The sequence below is a fragment of the Lissotriton helveticus genome, chromosome 3_2 (assembly GCF_964261635.1).
Source record: "Lissotriton helveticus chromosome 3_2, aLisHel1.1, whole genome shotgun sequence".
NCBI classification, from domain to species: Eukaryota; Metazoa; Chordata; class Amphibia; order Caudata; family Salamandridae; genus Lissotriton; species Lissotriton helveticus.
The window spans coordinates 113132490-113144767 of record NC_136062.1 but is presented as its reverse complement, the minus strand read 5'-3'; the positions used below and the strand labels follow the sequence as shown (position 1 = coordinate 113144767).

Here is a 12278-nt window from a genome sequence, read left to right as displayed (position 1 = left end):
AATGCGCAATGTCATCAGTTCTGCGCGTTGGAATTTCCAAGGCGAGTGGAGTTGCGGTCTATTGTATGCCTTTCCGCCTATACCACTTCTGCCCAGAGTGCTGAAGAAGATCAGACGCGACCGGGCCAGGTTATCCTTGTGGCTCTGGACTGGGCGCGAAGATATTGGTATCCAGAGGCACTCAGCATGTCTGTCGATCCCCCGATTCGTCTGCCTCTTCAGGAGGACCTTCTGTCGCAGCAGCAGGGGACGGTCCTCCACCCGAACCTGTCCAGTCTCCACCTACAAGCTTGGAGATTGAGCGGCGACAGTTGAGGCCATTTTACTTGCCTCCTGAAGTCTGTAATGTCATTCTGGCAGCCAGGCGTCCCTCCACAAAGTCGGTATTCGCCTGCCGGTGGAACAGATTTGTGGCATGGTGCACAGCAAAGGCTGTGGATCCACTCTCTGCACCCCTTTCTGAGGTTCTCCTCTTCCTTCTTTCTCTTGCCCAGCAGGGCTCTGCTCAGGGCACTATCAAGGGCTACCTTTCTGCCCTTTCCGCCTTCTTAAGGCTACCTGATCAGCCATCCTTGTTCAAGTCCCCAATTGTAAATAGGTTTTTGAAGGGCATCACATGCATGTTTCCTCCTGTTCCTTTCGTGATGCCCCAGTGGGACTTGAACCTTGTACTTCCTTATCTAATGTGTGCTCCCTTTGAGCCGCTCCATAACTGTCCTCTCCGTCTTCTTACTTTGAAGACTGCTTTCCTGGTTGTCATCACCTCTGCCAGGAAAGTGAGTGAGCTCCAGGCTCTTTCTTCCACACCTCCTTTCCTCTCTGTCCATCCGGACAAGGTTGTGTTGCGGACGAGACCCTCTTTCCTGCCCAAGGTTGTCACAGCCTTCCACATCGGGCAGTCCATCACCTTGCCCACCTTCTTTCCGCCTCCGCATCCCTCGAAAAAGGAAGAGAGGCTCCACCGTCTGGACCCAAAACGTGCGCTCTCTTACTATCTGGATCACACACGCCAGGTCCGGCTGGATGACCAACTCTTTGTTGGTTACGTGGGTGCTAAGAAGGGACGGGCGGTGCACAAGCGGACCATCTCTCGGTGGATCATCTTGTGCATCCAGGCGTGTTACTCCTTGGCTAAGAAGGAACCTCCTGTTGGGCTGAGGGCTCATTCCGCGCGGGCCACGGCGACTACAACTGCCCTGGGCCGAGGAGTGCCCTTGCAGGACATTTGTCAGGCAGCTTCGTGGGCCTCGCTGCACACGTTTGCTAGACACTACTGCCTGGACAGCCAAGTCCGGAGGGATGGCTTCTTTGGCCGTTCCATCTTCCAGGACTTTCTGGTGTGATTATTGGTTCGCAGACCCACCACCGGGGTTGGTATTGCTGGGGTATCTATTCTAAGGTAAGGAATCTATCACTAACGTGTCTATTTCAGATGCACAAGTTACTACTTGTGTAACGATATATCTGTAAGAGACATTAGTTAGTGATAGATTCCTTACCGACCCACCCATCCTCCCCGTTCTGCGAACCGATATCTAGGGTTAAGGTCATCCCCTTTCAGGGCCCTAGTTTCATGGCACCAGTGTTGGTTCTATCATGGCTCAGCGTATCTGGCGCGGAAAAGCTTTGTATCAGAACTGACGTCAGCGCGCGAGGGTGGCGTCTAACTACACCGACGACGTCATTCCGGCGTTAACGACGCCGACGATGGACGCGGAGCCGCGGACGACGCCTTCCGGCGCGTAGGGGTATTGCTACGCAAAATTTTCCGGATCCAGTATGACGCCTGGGGATATTCTAAGGTAAGGAATCTATCACTAACTAATGTCTCTTACAGCTATATCGTTACACAAGTAGTAACTTGTGCATTATCAAAAATAATAATACAAATATTAAATAGCTAAATAAATAAAATTACTATTTAAAGTTCCAAAAAAACTACAGTAATGATAACATTGGATAGCATAACACTTAAAATTACTATTCCAACTTCAGAAAATGCAACAGTAGGGAAAGCGTTGGATAGCGTAGGGGTTAACATTACTATTCCAACTCCAGAGGGGGCAACAGTAGGGAAAGTGTTGGATAGCGTAGGGGTAAAAATTACTATTCCAACTCCAGAGGGGGCAACAGTAGGGAAATCGTTGGATAGCGTAGGGGTTAAAATTACTATTCCAACTCCAGAGGGTGCAACAGTAGGGAAAGCGTTGGATAGCGTAGGGGTAAACATTTATATTCCAACTCCAGACGGTGCTAAAGTAGGGAAAGCGTTGGATAGTGTAGAATGTAAATATAACATACTTATGAATCATTTTTGTATTTAAAATAATAAATAATTTAATTTTTTAATAACTCTACATCATATACAAATACCCATTAATAATTATTAAAAACATAATTACAAGTGAATAATTAATTAACAATAAATGAACAATAAATACCAATAAGTATTAATTATTAAATATTAGTCACCAAATAATAAATATTGAACAATAAAATATTTTTCATTACAAAAAAATATTAATTTAAAATTAATTCACAATTAAAAAATATTAACAATAAAATTATTTTTCTTACCAAATAATACTTTTTATGAAACATTGATTACCAATTAATAAAATATATTTTCCAATACAACTTAATTACCAATTAAGCATAGTAATTGCCAATTAACAAAATTAATTACCAATTAAAAAAATAATGACCAATTAAAAAAATTATTTGCCAATGAAAAACATTAATTACCAATTAAAAAAATGAATTATCAATTAAAATAATTAATTGCCAATTAATAATTAATTAAAAAGAAAGTAATTATCCATACCAATAAATAAAAATAAATCATTAATTAATTACAATTAAATTACTTCCCACCCAATTCCCCTATAAACCCACAACCCGCTACAGAAATAAACACAAAAATTACTTAAAATTAATTTATAATTCCTAAAAATTAATAATTATTTAGTATATTTAAATAACTTCCCTCCCTATTCCCCTATAAACCCACCACCCACTCCAGTACTAAAACATAAAATGTACTTACAAATTACATTATTAATATATAAAAATAATACACATATAATTTAAAACAAGTAACATACTGAACAAAAAAAATTACACATACATAATAAAATACATAACAATAATGCGAATATAGATATTAGTGACTTTGATATTACTTACATAGATATAAAAAAAAATCGATATTACTTACCTTCGGGTTGATATTCTGTCCAATGATATTCTTGACCTCGATATTCTGTACCTTAGATATTTCCAACTCGATATTTTTGTAGGTCGATATTTCAAACTGGATATTTAGACTGCACCGCATAGATGGAGGGTCTGAAAGGACCATGCATGGCTGGAGGGCTAAGGCAATCAGAAAGGGTGGTCAGGCAGGGCTAGGCAGCGCCTTCTCAATGGCTGTTCTTCTCTGCGGCTGCCACTAAGAAGATGTTAGATGGGAAGGAGAACCTGGGGGCCCTGGGCGGGACTGGGTTAGAACAGGGTGAGCAGCAGGGAAGAAGAGGTAGGCAATGACAGGATGGAGCAGGAGAAGGGGAGTTGCAGGTAGTCAGCAAGGTGGGAAAGCAGAAGACGAAAGTCAAAGGAGGCACAGAAACGCAAAGAAAAAGTGGGGCAAAAAGGATTGAAAGAAAACAGAAAAAGTGGTAAAAAAAGAGAGTCTAAAAGTATGAGAGAGATAGAGTGCAAGAGCTGGCAGCATGAGAAGGTTGTGGCAAAACGGAGCTCTAAAGCGCTGAAAGGTACAAAAGAAAGTGGCAACAAAAGACGCAAAAGGTGTTAGAGAAAGAGGGAGTGAAAGCAGGCAGAGTAAGGCTGAGCCTCAGGACGGGCAGCAGCAGTGATGCGGGGTTCAAAAGAGCTGTGCCTGGCCGGAGGGCCAAAGTAATCAGGTAAGGCAGTCAGGCAGGGCCCAGCAACACCTTATCAAATGATTTTTGACTAACACAGAGAATCTTGTATTTGATTGTGTTATCCAGCAGGACCCAGTGCAGAGCATATTCCAGTTATCCAATTGAGCACTGACTATTGACTTCTTTAGTTCGAATTGTGCTCAGTTTGAGGGAGAAATAAAAACCTTTCTGAGCAATGATAGTCGCTTCCTTTTATAGCACCAGTTATTTGATGGATGCAAAATAGGTTTTCCATCATAAACGGATCCTTAATTGCTTACATTTTAGGATGGGATTGTCTTTTCCCAGGGATGATGGTCTTGTAAATCTTGCAGATAGGATTATTTTGTTATGTGTTCCTCCCAACAAGAGAATACCAATGGTGGTACAGTTGATGCACAGTTTGCTTTATCTCATGCTTGGTAGTTGTGGTTTCAGCAGTCTGTGGTTCTTGATCTGGTTTCCAGGTAAATATGGATCTGTATATTGTCAATATATGTCTGGAATTCTTGAAATTGTCAGTCATGCTTATCAGTGGACTATATGCACAAGTCGAATACTCCTAAAAATGGATGCCTCGTGGATTCAATGGACTATATGCTGATATGTTTGATTTTTTGTGGAGGTAAAGCTAAATCCAATAAAATGGACATCTGTGCTTTAAGTCCAGTCTTGTAAGATGCATGCCATTGTCAACAATATTCTTTGCGGGGCTGAGTCAAGAGGATCAGCACTGCCTTATGGTATTCATTTAGAGAAAAGAAGAGGTAATTGAAATTGACCTAAGGATCTACCCTTGATTTCTTTATTAGTGGAGTAAAATCTATCTGCTTCTGCCACTTGGGTATTTTTTCCTTGGTTACAAAAGCTGTTACGAGGCCCCAGATGCAGAGTTACAAAAAAGTCGTTGCAAATCTCCATCAACAGTTTTGCTATTCCTTGCCCCATTTATTTGAGCAAGGTGTAGAACTATGTATCTGAGGGAGAAAGGAACACTGAGAATTTTGTTTTACCAAGATGGTAGGAGTGAACAGTATTCCCAGTGCCATGTGAGCGGAACTCTTTACCAATGTTTGTAGCCTCGTACCTTCTTGTTTTCTAGCATATCCTCCTATATGTTGCAGTACCCATCTGCAGTATTATTGGCAAAGCCTGATGGTTAAATGACTGCCCAGGTGAAAGAGGTGCTTATGCCACAGTATATATTTCTCCTGCATTTTAGAAAGAAAGATTCGTATAGTGTTATCTAGATATAAATGGATGGTACGACTGCAGTTGCAATTCTATCTCCATTACCCCCTACCTCCAGCATTCTATTTCTCATTAAATATTTCTGTCACTGAGCAACAAATCTGACCCTTTCTTAAAACAAGGTGGGAACCACTGAGGAACAAATCCGACTCTTTCATAAGACAAGGCAGGAGTCGCTGAGCACCAAATCCGACCCTTTCTTTTAGTGCAAGGTGGTAGTCGCTGAGCACCAAACCAGGCTCTCAATGCAAGGTGGCAGTCAGTGAGCAACACAACCGACCCTTTCTTATGACAAAGTGGCAGTCACTGAGCAATAAATCTGACCCTCAAGCAAGGTGACAGTCACTGAGCAATAAATCTGACCGTCAAGCAAGGTGACAGTCACTGAGCAATAAATCTGACCGTCAAGCAAGGTGGCAGACACTGAGCAATAAATCCAACCCTTGCTTAGTACAAGGTGGGAGTCGCTGAGCACTATATCAGACCTTTAATGCAAGGTGGCCGTCAGTGAGCCACAAATACGACCTTTACTTAAGAAAAAGTGGCAGTCAGTGAGCAACAAATCCGGCCCTTTCTTAAGACAAAGTGACCTTCGTTATTGCAAGGTGACAGTCACTGATCAACACATTCAGCACTTTCTTGAGACAAGGTGGCAGTCATTGAGCAATAAATCCGACCCTTATTTAAAGCAAGGTGGCAGTCACCGAGAAACAAATCAGACACTTCTTTATGGCAAGGTGGCCGTCACTGAGAAACATATCATACTTTTCATTGATGCAAGGTGGCAGTGAATCAAAAACAAATCAGGCCCTTGTTTAAGGCACCATAGCAGTCACCGAGAAACAAACCAGGCCCTTGCTTAAGGCAAAGTAGCAGTCACTGGGAAACAAACCAGATCCTTTCTTAAGGCAAGGTAGCAGTCACTGAGAAATAAACCAGGCCCTTGCTTAAGGCAAGGTATTAGTCACTGAGAAACAAACCAGGCCCTTTCTTAAGGCAAGGTAGCAGTCACAGAGAAACAAACCAGGCCCTTTCTTAAGGCAAGGTAGCAGTCACTGAGAAACAAACCAGGCCCTTTCTTAAGGCAAGGTAGCAGTCACCGAGTAACAAATCAGGCCCTTGCTTAAGGCAAGGTAGCAGTCACCGAGAAACAAACCAGGCCCTTTCTTAAAGCAAGGTAGCAGTCACCGAGAAACAAACCAGGCCCTTGCTTAGGGCAAGGTACCATTCACCGAGAAACAAACCAGGCCCTTGCTTATGGCAAGGTACCAGTCACCGAGTAACAAATCAGGCCCTTGCTTAAAGCAAGGTAGCAGTCATGCAGTAATAACCCAGTCCCTTGCTTAAGGCAAGGTAGCAGTTACTGAGTAATAAACCAGGCCCTTTCTTAAGGCATGGTAGCAGTTGCCGAGTAACAAATCAGGCCCTTGCTAACGGCAAGGTAGCAGTCACTGAGTAACAAAACAAACCAGGCCCTTTCTTAAGGCAAGGTAGCAGCCACTGAGAAACAAACCAGCCCTTGCTTAATGCAAGGTAGCAGTCCCCAAGTAACAAACCAGGCCCTTGCTTAAGGCAAGGTAGCAGTCACCGAGAAAAAAATCAGACCCTTGCTTAAGGCAAGGTGAAAGTCATTGAGCAACAAATCCCACCCTTCACAAATCAGAACCTTTCTTAAGACAAGGTGGCCGTGACAAATTTGACTGCGGCTTAAGGCAAGGTGGCAGCCACAGAGTAACAATTCTGGTCCTACAGAAATGCAAACCTTGCTATAGACAAGGTGTCGGGGACTGAGTAACATATCTGACTCTTCACAAATGAGAATCTTCCGTTAGGCAAGGTGGCAGTAACTGAATAACAAATCTGACTATTTCTTATGACAAATTGGCTGTAGCGAGTCATAAATCCGACCCATCCTTAAGGCAAGGTGGCATTAATTGAGTAACATAGCCAACGTATTCATAAGAGAAGATGGTAGTCACTGAGTAACGAATCCAACCCTTCCTTGAGTTGAGGTGGCAGCAGTTTGTGAGGAACACACACCTTTGGTCCCCTGAAAAGTGGTCGTTCTGAGGGACCACAGTAGCGTCTGACCTAAGGGAATACCATTCAAGAAAAGACTACCGATTAAATAAGCTCACCAACCGAAAATTGCTGTGACAAGTATATAAAGCTATATTAGCATCTTCCACTGTATCAGGACAACCTTTCCCAACCACATATGTGTTTGTAAATCACATGATGTCCTTTAAGTCACACGCATTCATAACTTGTTACTTTCTTGGTTATCTAGCGCTTCAGAGATGTTGTCCATCAGATGCTAGAGACAATAGCATATGAAAACGCAGAGCACAACACCTTTTGCCAAAAATACACTCCAAAACTTAGACAACCAAACTGCCATCCCTGGCATTGCAACCAAATTACTAGGACTGGGGTGAGAATAGGTATTGTGTCATCGTAAGCTACGTGTATAGTGAATTCGTCTTGAATTGTGGAATACATAATAAATACAAATAATAATTGCCGTAGGGAGAAAGGTATGCAAAATTTCAATTTTAGAAGCCTATTTTTGAAACATTGAAACTTTGGCAGTCTAAATTTGGCCTTAGTTCTAGGTTTTGGCATTCTAAATTTGGGGTTTTCGTTTTGCAAAAGATGATTGTGAAGCCTGTGTTTTACATGGAACTTTCAAGAGGCCTTTTAGAAATGTTCCCCATTTTTCACTATATCGAGGCAAAAGAAAAAGAAACTGAAAATTCAAATAATTTTAAATATTCTCTCTGAAAACCATGCTTTGTCTTGGGACACTGCTGTTGCTGGTTTATTTAAATCAAATGTATTTTGTATATGGGACTGACTTGAAACTGAGTTTCTCGTGATGTACAAAAACATAAACCTATTTCTGCATTAAAAACTTGATACAAACTATTAGTGGACTTAAAAGAAGTATTATATGGAAATGTAAACTCTTAAACCACTTTCAGTTTTTGAAGTTCATCTAACCTATCCATTGCTATAATCTGATGTGTATTACTTTAGGTCTTCTTGATTATGAAGCGGCTCTTAAAATTGATCCATCCAACATATGTGTACAAGATGATGCTGAGAAGATCAGAAAAATAATCCAGGGATCCGCGTCAGAATCCGCCTGAAATCATGGATTGTGTATTGGTGACTTATCTATTTCTCATTATCGTTAATCCTACCAGCACTGTGTCAGGCAAACGTGCTGAATACTCTCCTCGGCTTATTTGGAAACGTTTTAGAGGGGCAATGTTTTTGGTTTCATTGGTTTCTGATACATTGCTTGGAGAAAAGCACATTTTTCACCTTGTTAAACTTATTTATGGATTGTGTTCAAATGCCTGAAGCTATGTTTGCCACTAAAAAGAGCTTGTATTCTTAGTTACTACGAGGGATATTTCTAGATATGGTCAGCCACGCCCTCCCATCATCCAAGTGACACGCCATGACATGGACCACCGACAGGATTTGCAGCTGACCATTCGACTTCAGTATCAAGGAGTTTCTCTGTACTTCAATAGAATCAGCTGCATGGCTGGCTGAGTTAAGAACGTGGCACAGCCAGCCACAGGCAGAAGGAGACATTGATGTGATACGCCAAAGCTCATTACTGAATGTGTTCAGAGTTGTATAAACCTAAAGGCCGAATGACAGCATCAAGACCCTTGTGTGTTTCAGTGGGACTGATGGAAACCAATGCTTGGGTCTGCCACAACTGGCGATAGTAAACAGTGAGAAAAAGAACTAATTTGACAGATGGCAACTATTTCTTCAGAATATTTTTCATGTGTCTTGCCATGACTCCCCATTACTGTTGTACCTAACCAGTCCTACTGTTCGTTCTTCACATAATGTAAAATTCTGGCTTTGTGTATTAATATTAAAATACTGAGGTTATCAAATATCAATGCATTCACATCAAGTATTAAAAACTGTAGTTTTTGAAGGTCGCCTGTCCCCTTTTCTCTTTTATCTACTGTTGGAGGAGGAACGTCAGCCCCATGACGCTTCTTTTATCACATACTTTATTCTAATATAACTTAGTACCCTGCCTCTATTTTTAAATGTACTCTTGAAGCATTGGTTCCACTGACCTCCTTTTCTGTACTTTCCTTCTGGTGCTTTTTTCCATCTGTCCCTCCCCCCACAATTCAGAAAATTAAAGCTGTATTTGCATTCATCTACTCAAGCCTTTTTCTATTGTGTGATGTGGCATGCCTGAAAGGTGTTGTATAATTGTAACAAGTTTTTCCTGTTGGATAGGGTAACTGTATATATGTATGTGCTGGCCGTAAAATCTTCTGGTTGTAGGGTGAGGATTACAGAGAAATGAGAAACAAGCATTTGCAATGCAATAGGTCTCGCATTTGGGAGAGTTTAAGCTATTGCCATTGTAAATGACAGTGCCTTTTAATTATATGTTTTGATAATTAACACAAATAAATAAAAGGCATTGTCATTTACAATGCCAATAGCTCAAACCCTTGTAAATGAGAGACATATTCTTTTTTTAATTTACATTTTTACTTTATACAGCAGTGTAATTCATAAAACAGAGAATATATACCCAAAAAAAGACATATACAAAGAAGTGGCCGCCATTGTCCCGGGTTGCTTAGAAAGTAAAAGCGCACAAGGAACGCTGAATGTTGCAGGAAAGCATGTCGTGCCTGCAGTAGGAGAAACTATATAAAGAAAATAGTGCTTATACACTAAAAAAGAATTACCGTGTAACAACAGACGTAAAAGGGCCCCTCCTCTAGGGAGGTTTCGAATGAAGACAAGGCGGTACTAAGGAGGGACTAAAAAGCCTATTAACGAATCAGAAGCCAGCATTTACGAAGGACAATGACACAAGCCAATGACAAATATAGGCAGAGAGTGGGTGGGGCTTCTGTTCCATACTCCAAAACAGCATGCCTCGCACAGTAGTGCATGCGCTGTCCAAGTTCGACCTAAAAAAATCTGACTTAGCCCCTTGGTTCACACCAGGCAAATACTCACAAACACCCTTCACTATGAAAGGGCTCAGTCCCCTGAGGGATCAGGTTGATTGCACTCACTCACATGCAATGGTTTACACCAGCTTGCATCATGGGAGTGCCACACTTAGAAGAGACCCATCGATGAGAGGGCTGGCTGGCCGTGACATCCTCTTTATCAGCAGTGAAGAGAAGCAGATGTGCAGGAGCTGATACTGCTCCTAGGATGTCCCAGGAGTATATATGATGAGAGGCAAAGAAGAAGACTGCTGAAGTTTACCTTCAGAAATAAACTGATCTGGATTTTTGTGAAATAAATCACAATGGCAAATCTATGGTGTTTCTTGAATGGCAAACGCAGCAGACATAGTGGTATAGCACATACATTTGTTAGGGCCTTGCAGAAGAGGTCCCCATAAATGATCATGGCAGATATTCCTGATAGGAAGAAGAGACAGACCTCACCAGAATGAGCCCAGTGACGAAGCAGATGCTTCTCCAATTAACATCTTCAAAGGGCCCTTCAGTTCTGACAGTGGGACAGCAGGCTTCTATCGATAATTATTATCTAGGAGTATACGTATTGCTGCTGTGTATAATTGCTGCACCCTTTAGTACCTAAGTACAGTAACATCAGGGATAACGATCACTGACATCTCTGGAAATGTCACATATAACATCACCATTGACAGCATCAATGACTTTGTTGAAGCTGTGAGTGACTGCTTTGTCAGCACCTAGCTTCTATCAGAGGACACAGAGCCATGTTTCTATGAACATTCACTTCAATGACCTCTTTATGTTTGCCAGATGTCATATTCTAGACCGAGAACACACTTCCAATGTGCTAATGCTACATACAGTAAAAGGAGAGGCACTGTAGTCTCACAAAAAATGTGGCTCAACAACACTTCCCACATTCCCTTGGTTAGAAGTCCCACGTGAGGCTACTTACTAAATACCATCAAACTTTTCTTTTTAATCGCAAAACGTTCTACAAAGTTCAGTGGCATTACTACAGCTTTTGCCATCCAAGGGCGGTCCCTGAGTTTGCTGCCCAGTGACGCTGGTGTAGGTAACAGCAAGGGAGCGGGAGGGGGGAGTGGGGGTTGTTAGTCGACAGACAACGATGAGAATTGTTCACCTCTGCCAGCCCCAAATAAACTGCGACCCGGGGCGGACCGCTCCCACCCCCTCCCAGCTACGTCACTGGCAAAGTTAACATATGACATTGAACCAAGAATCACCTGCTAGTCAAGCGTGAGCACACATTGAGCCAAATGAATGCCTGAAGGTAGCAATAATCAAGGACACTTATGGACCACAGGGAGATGATGTTCTCATCCTGAATCCCTGGTAGTCAGTCAGGGGTTCATGCTGTGAAGATAAACTGTGTGATAAACACAGCATGTAATTTGCATTATAACAAAATATTTTTGTTGTATATGGCAATCAGCCTTTATAATAGGTAAGCATCTTCAAATCTGTAATTACACAAAGCATTTATTTTCTCAAACGTGCAACAATATATAAGATTTAAAAGGGCGGGGCAGTGAGGAATACAAATCCAGCTCACCTCCCTATGTGAATAACAACAAAATGAACTCATAGAATTTTTGTCCACCTCATACGAGGCGTATCCAAATGAATGAATTCTAACATGTTCAAGACAATGGTAGCAAAAAAGAACACATCTACCGCATATTTTGTAGATAACATGTCAGTGCATTTAGGTTATCGTACGCAGCTTTGGTAAAATGATGGTAGATAAAAGGAATGCCAGCTTATGGTAGGTGCCATTGGAAGTTCCACCTCTATCTAGCAAAAGAGTTTCCATTATTATGATGTGTGTAATACAGTAAGTTATGGTGGAGCTCTGTGGGATGAAAGTGCCGGCAAAGGAAGCTGGTAGCATGATGCAAGTAGCCCGATTTATTAGTCCAAAACTAGATATCACCAATTGTTTCATGGAGGATTAGTGTTGCGTGTCGTGAGAAAACTTAGTTGACTCGCCTGTCATAAAAAGACGGATCCAGTTTCACCTTATCGCTGTCATGTTTATGTTGGCGGAGTCATATTTCTCCATCTGTCAGGCAAC

General features: G+C 41.8%; 1 protein-coding gene across 1 annotated transcript in view; it reads left to right on the top strand.

The window, feature by feature from the left end:
• Positions 1 to 9382, top strand: part of DNAAF4 (dynein axonemal assembly factor 4) — a 227169-nt gene extending 217787 nt beyond the window's left edge. Inside the window, exon 9 of the mRNA XM_078684603.1 lies at positions 8214 to 9382. Within this exon, the coding sequence (XP_078540729.1) occupies positions 8214 to 8326 (113 nt within the window). The 3' untranslated portion in view covers positions 8327 to 9382. The remainder of the gene's footprint in view (positions 1 to 8213) is intronic.
• Positions 9383 to 12278: the final 2896 nt, after the last annotated feature.